Source organism: Arvicanthis niloticus, chromosome 19, assembly GCF_011762505.2.
Source record: "Arvicanthis niloticus isolate mArvNil1 chromosome 19, mArvNil1.pat.X, whole genome shotgun sequence".
In the NCBI taxonomy this organism is placed as follows: domain Eukaryota; kingdom Metazoa; phylum Chordata; class Mammalia; order Rodentia; family Muridae; genus Arvicanthis; species Arvicanthis niloticus.
This window is the reverse complement of record NC_047676.1, coordinates 32,353,551-32,359,550: the sequence shown is the minus strand read 5'-3', so window position 1 is coordinate 32,359,550 and position 6,000 is coordinate 32,353,551. Positions and strand designations below refer to the sequence as shown.

Below are 6,000 nucleotides of genomic sequence, written 5' to 3'. Positions count from 1 at the left end.
ATAGTTTTCATCTATGGTTTTCTAAGCAAAACAGTGCAATTTGTCACTCCTCTTTGTCTACTCCCATACTGACCAACAAAGTACATTCACTGCTTTTGTGAAGTTAAATAATTAGCATTTTCCCTAATGATAACCTACAGTATTTGTCTGCAATAATGATCAGGTAGCATGTATCCACATAACATGTGGAAGGCCTAGTAGACAGACTTAGGGTTTTCACTGTTGGTTGCCTTTTATTTGGGGTTTTCTTGGGAGGATCACTTTGCTCTGAATTAATTCTCATTAGGAGAGGAAAAAAAATGGTTTCTAACTGAATACGTATTCTCAAAGGGAAACAAATAATTGTTTCATTTTAATTCTTAATTTCTTTCGCTTCCATTCTCTTCCCTTACACTCACAAGTTTTCTTACTAATCAATTGCCAACAACTTTACACACATTATAAAAATACAGGGCATTTTATGTGATCTTGATTCTCAGGCCCCTGTCAACACTTTTGAAACCCTATGGTTGCTGAAACACTTCAGAAAGTTAGTTTCCCAGTACATTGGTTTCTCAGTAGCTAAAGTCCAAAAAAAAAGTATTATACACCCAGAAGAATACCTATGTACAACTTCATACAAACACTTCATTCCCATGTCTAGAATAATCCCTCACTCCACAGGACAAGTAGAACCACGCCCACTTTCTAAAGATTTCTCTGCAGACACAAAATTGCAACAACTCTGAATGAAGAAATCACTGAAAAATAATTCAAGACCATAGAAACTGCTATCCTTAGAATTTCAGGGTTTCTGCTTATTTAAGCAAATTATTTCAAAAGTCAGAGTTTCAACACAACGTTTATTCTGTCAACAGTTTAGGTCACTGTTAGGGCTTTTGGACCGCACTATCTTGTGTTGCCCAGTAGTATAAAGAAGGACTCTCTGGACAATCACACAAACCCCTTCTTAGGGTCTGTGCCTTTTGCTTCTACAGCCCTTCACAGCTTAGGTACCTGAACATAACTAGATCGCTTTAAAGGTAAGTGACCTAATGATTTCTATTTTTATTCTAATAATTCAAAATTGTAGATCATGTTTCCAAGAGACTCCACATGTCAAGAGTGTAAATATACCCCTCAGACTATCAGTGTTTCTTTGTCTTTCTTTTGAACTAAGAAATATCTATTTTGCTTAAATCTCAAAAGAACCAAAGGTTCATGGACTTTGAGTCACTTGTGAGTTAGATCACAGTAAAAATGAAGAGCAAACACACTACTCTCCAGCTAAGGTTAACTATGTGTCTGGACTCCCAGCCTACAATTAGCAGTGGTAAGTATCGTTTTTCGAGCCTCTGGGACAGCCATAGGGAAAAATGTGAGCAATGAGAGGTTTAAGAAGTCTGCAAACAGATTAAAAAGAAAAGATGAACAGCTGAGGATGAACTGTAGCATCTGCTGAGATCTGTCAGGTCAGATGCACTGAACTGCCCTGCAGATATGTTGTTTATGTGAGTAATGTGCACCCAAAGGTGACAGGGTACCATCGTCAATGGTTCAGCAAGACTGTTGACTTCTGGAGAGGTCAAGAGGCTGCAGCAATTACCAGAAAACTGCAAACACAGCTGCTCTTCTACTGTGACCCTAGATTAGAAGTTGTTTCTCAACTATTCTCAAAAATTCTCTCCCCCTCTCTCTTTCCAAGCAATCCTACTGAACATGTTAATTAATATTTCCATAAAAAATAATGTGCCAGTGACTATTAGCTACCCTTAAAGTATTTAAAGAAATTGAGAATCAGCAAACAAGGAACTATAATATAGTTAATATATAATATATATAATTAATATATAATATAGTTAATATAATGATAATATAGGTTAAGCAATGGTAACAATAAATTAAGAAATAGTTCTCTTTGTTTGAATAAGAATTCCTCTTTTAACATAAAATCACCTTTTTTGTCCCTAACTTATTTATCTTAGTTCTAAGGAAACGTACTCAAGGACTTGCACATACATGCCAGGCAAGTAGTTAAATCTTGTACCACTAGTTAACACCCAAACCCAATAATTTTTCATCAAAACAAAAATGTTATAAAAGGAGAGGTTGACAGCCCCACTCTGTTACCAGCATCATCAAATAAGTTTAGAGTCACCATCATTTTTTATACTGTTGCCCAAATTTCCCCTAGCAGAGGTATGACCAAATAACCGATAAGAATATCTTATGCAAGCTTTGTCCTGGAAATTTTAATGATCACTGTGAAGAAAGTCCACCTCTGATTTCAAACATGTACAAATAAAAGCAGATGGTATTTGCTCCGAACTGAGGACTGATGATGTCACACGTTGCCACTTATCTCAACCATTCTCATGCTAAGTATACAAAATTAAGTTTGCTTTCTTTCTGTGTAGGGAGATTCTAGAAAGTGTATGTCTCTGCAGAGAATGATTCTTTAAGACTTGCAGCATTTACACGGATAAACCACCCAGACTTGCTCTGAACCCTCTCATCCCTGTGATTTTAAGATGCTAAGGGGAAAAAAAAATCACTTACCAGGGAGTAACAGTGATAGGCAAGTTGAGGGATCTGTAAAGGATACCCACGTTTACTATCAAAATAAAATAAACTAGGGCTACAGATGCTCATGAGTTGGATTGAAAGAGACCAGACAAAATGCATGAGTAGGATTTTCAACACCTGCCTACTCTTTGCAGACAGTGACAATAGCTTTCATTTTTTTTTTTTTTTTGTATCATGTTCATGGCCCAGCAGCATCAGATACACAAACACAGGGTGGTTGATATTGATGGGTGTATTCAACATGTGGCAGTGGATCTGGGTGCTTTTATTCTAGCCCATTCCTCTGATCTGTCAGATAAGGTAAAAGAGTTTAACAAGAAAGTCCTCGTTTCTGAGTCCATTGGAGAAACAATTCTGACACCAACACTTGGCTTAAAATAAAATCTATTGTCCCGTTGTACTGTTGCTGACATATCCTTTTATCACAACTAAGAGATGTAAGCTCATTACATTAAAATATAATCAGAAAATAACCCTCTCAGACAGTTAAAAGAACTATAATTCAGTAGAATAATTGGGCAGTAATAAAACATGTATGTTTGCTAGGAACATACTTGCTGTCTCCATGGATATGCATCTAAAGTGTACTAACACCTAATTACAGAGTCACGGCAATTGCTTACACTGAATTTCCACAATGATGATAATTGTTAAATGCAATTAGTGCATAAAACTATGCTGCCAGCAACAATGAAAAGAAATAGCCAGCACTGTGGCCTGAGCCTATTCTAGCCATAAGAAGTCTGAAGTAAGAGGATCATAAGTTCCAGACCAGTCTGAGCTAGCGTTAAGTGGATTAAAAGCTAGAATGAGTGACTTAGTAAGATCTTATCTCTAAATAGCATAGCATGTCAAAAGAGGTCCAAAGACATAGACAGTGGTGGAATATTTGTTTAATATTTATGAAGCCCTTAGTTAAATTTATAGTACCAGAAAAAAACAAACAAAAATTAAGGACATAAATATTTCCCATTAATAGGAAAGATCTTCAATGTGCATTATGTCTTGAAAAAGCTAAGCAGCATCAGATGACTTCTTCTGCTGTACATATTTATAGTCTGTGCATGCATACATATATGTGGGATGTGTCCATATATTTTTGTTGACATAAAAGTAGTTAAACTATTATTTTTATTTTAGAGGTCAATAAACTGAGACATAGAGAAGGTAAGTGAATGTTGGTTTTTGTTTTAGATGAAAGGTACTATATTAATTGCAAGAGCATTGAATAGATATTGCATACATTATTAGAGCATGTAATATCAAATTGTGAATGTCAGGAAGTAATGGTGATTTTATAAATAACTCTCAGACACTCAAGGCCCCACAATACCCCTGAAGAACACACTGATCATGATTTTTTTTCAAGCATTAGTCATGTAAAACTTTCTTGTATTCCAGGTAGTAGAACTCTGGCAACCCCAGTGTTCCAGTAATTTGATAATCAGTGTTGCTAGAAAGTTGGGTAAAGGATGCACTTCATCCAAGAGTCAAGAGTCTTAAATGAGCTCTTGGCATGCTGCCTCAATTGTACCTCCTTGAACTTCACTGTCAATGACATAGAAAAATATGGCCTCTCTCTCTCTCTCTCTCTCTCTCTCTCTCTCTCTCTCTCTCTCTCTCTCTCTCTCTCTCTCCCTCTCTTATTGAAAATAGATTGTTTGCTAATCTAGATTCCCTTTTTCCCTACCCTTCCCAGTTCCTGCCTCCACTCCCATTCAGGTCCACATCCTTGCTGTCTCTCTTCAGAAAACAAACAGCCACCTTTGGAATAATAATAAAATAGAATTAGTTAGTTAAAATATGAAAAACAAACAAGTAAAAGAATGAAAGAAAGCACAAGAGATGCTGTGAATAACGCAGAATTTCATTAGGACTCATTTTATTGCTACATTTCTTTAGCAGAAGATCTGGTTTTCCCCTCTTAGGTATCTTTCCTATCTAGTCTCAGATTCTTGGCCACTCAGCAATGTTGGGTATGGGCTCCATCTCACGGAGTGGGCCTTAACTCAAATCATATTTTGGTTGATTACTCCCACAAGTTTTGTGTGACTATTTTACCAGCATATCTTGCAGGCTGGTCAATTTTGTAGATCAAAGTTTAATAGCTATGTTGGTGTTTATGTTTCTTCTTTGATAGCCTGTAGAGTACCTTTGAGTACCATGAATGCTAGTCCTCAGAAGGCAAGGCTCTAGGCACTAGTTCAAGTTCTCCATGTCCAATGAGTGTGTGGGTGTTGTCTTCGGGGCTTTAATGCCATTTTGTGGAAAGTCACCAATAGCTTTGGCAATATCCTGAGCTGTTTAGGGATTCCTACAGGACCCCTAACAACTCAATTAGATATAACACATTTCATATACTGGAAGTATCATTTGGTGATGAGAGATGTCCAGTTGGGCTTCTGTTGTCCCCATTTCCCCATTATTTGGCAATTTAATTTACATCATCTTCATATATTTATATATTTTAGGAAGATTCTACTCTATTCAGTTTCCATATGACTTATCAACTAGTCCTTCATTTTTCCTCCCCATAATCCCTCCCTTGCCCCCTTCCCTTCTCCTCTCTGTTTGATCCTCTTGTTTCTGTCTCCCCACCTCCCCAACTCATAACTATCTATTCTATTTCTTATCCTAGAGGTCTTTAAGATGTATCACAGCTCTAACTTTCTATAGACCATCTGTAAAGGACCAAAGCAGTGAACTCCCTTTAGAGCTTTTTGCAGAGTAGCCTAGAGTAGCCTAGACTGCTCCCCCAGTCTCCAGAAAGTATGAACAAGTGAATGTATTCAAGGTAGCACAGCATAAAATTAGTGGCTCTTCCGAGAAATAAATTATAAAATTTACCACATTTTGATGAAATAAATGTCTTTCAAATACATATTACATAATTTATCTTTATTACCACTAGTTATTACACTATAATGAAGGTTATCACTCTGTTAATCTTTATTCTAAAAATCTTTGTAAAAATCACTCTTATATGAATTCACATATAAATTTACGTTTTAACTTGCCCCATGAAACCTAGAGAAATGCAAGTGTATTCTATAATCACAAGAGTCTGTAGCTCTCATGACTTATCTACCAGGCCATTCTATTTCAGGGCCTGGGGATTGTGGAAGAATGGCCAGACATCTCACCTTGTGTTTCATTTTGCTGATCATATTGATTGACAAGAGTGAAGCCTGTTTCTGTGACCACTACCCATGGACTCACTGGTCCAGCTGCTCTAAATCCTGCAATTCTGGAACCCAGAGCAGACAGAGGTGGGTATGAGATATTTGTAATATTCCGAAGGATCTTAAGGAAAGGATAAGTAATACCAAATAGATCTTTCTGTGCAATGAAGAACAATTATATCTCAGCCAAAGACTTAGTATATTAGACAGAATTTGAGTTCTATTTCACATGAAGTTGAAATGAAATGTCTAC

At 36.7% G+C, this 6,000-nt stretch overlaps 1 protein-coding gene across 1 annotated transcript in view; it reads left to right on the top strand.

The window, feature by feature from the left end:
• The first annotated feature begins 864 nt into the window (after nucleotides 1-864).
• The window catches only part of C6 (complement C6), a 67,312-nt gene continuing 62,176 nt past the window's right edge, over nucleotides 865-6,000 (top strand). Inside the window, exons 1-2 of the mRNA XM_034523621.2 lie at nucleotides 865-1,022; nucleotides 5,672-5,834. Of these exons, the coding sequence (XP_034379512.1) occupies nucleotides 5,692-5,834 (143 nt within the window). The 5' untranslated portion in view covers nucleotides 865-1,022; nucleotides 5,672-5,691. The remainder of the gene's footprint in view (nucleotides 1,023-5,671; nucleotides 5,835-6,000) is intronic.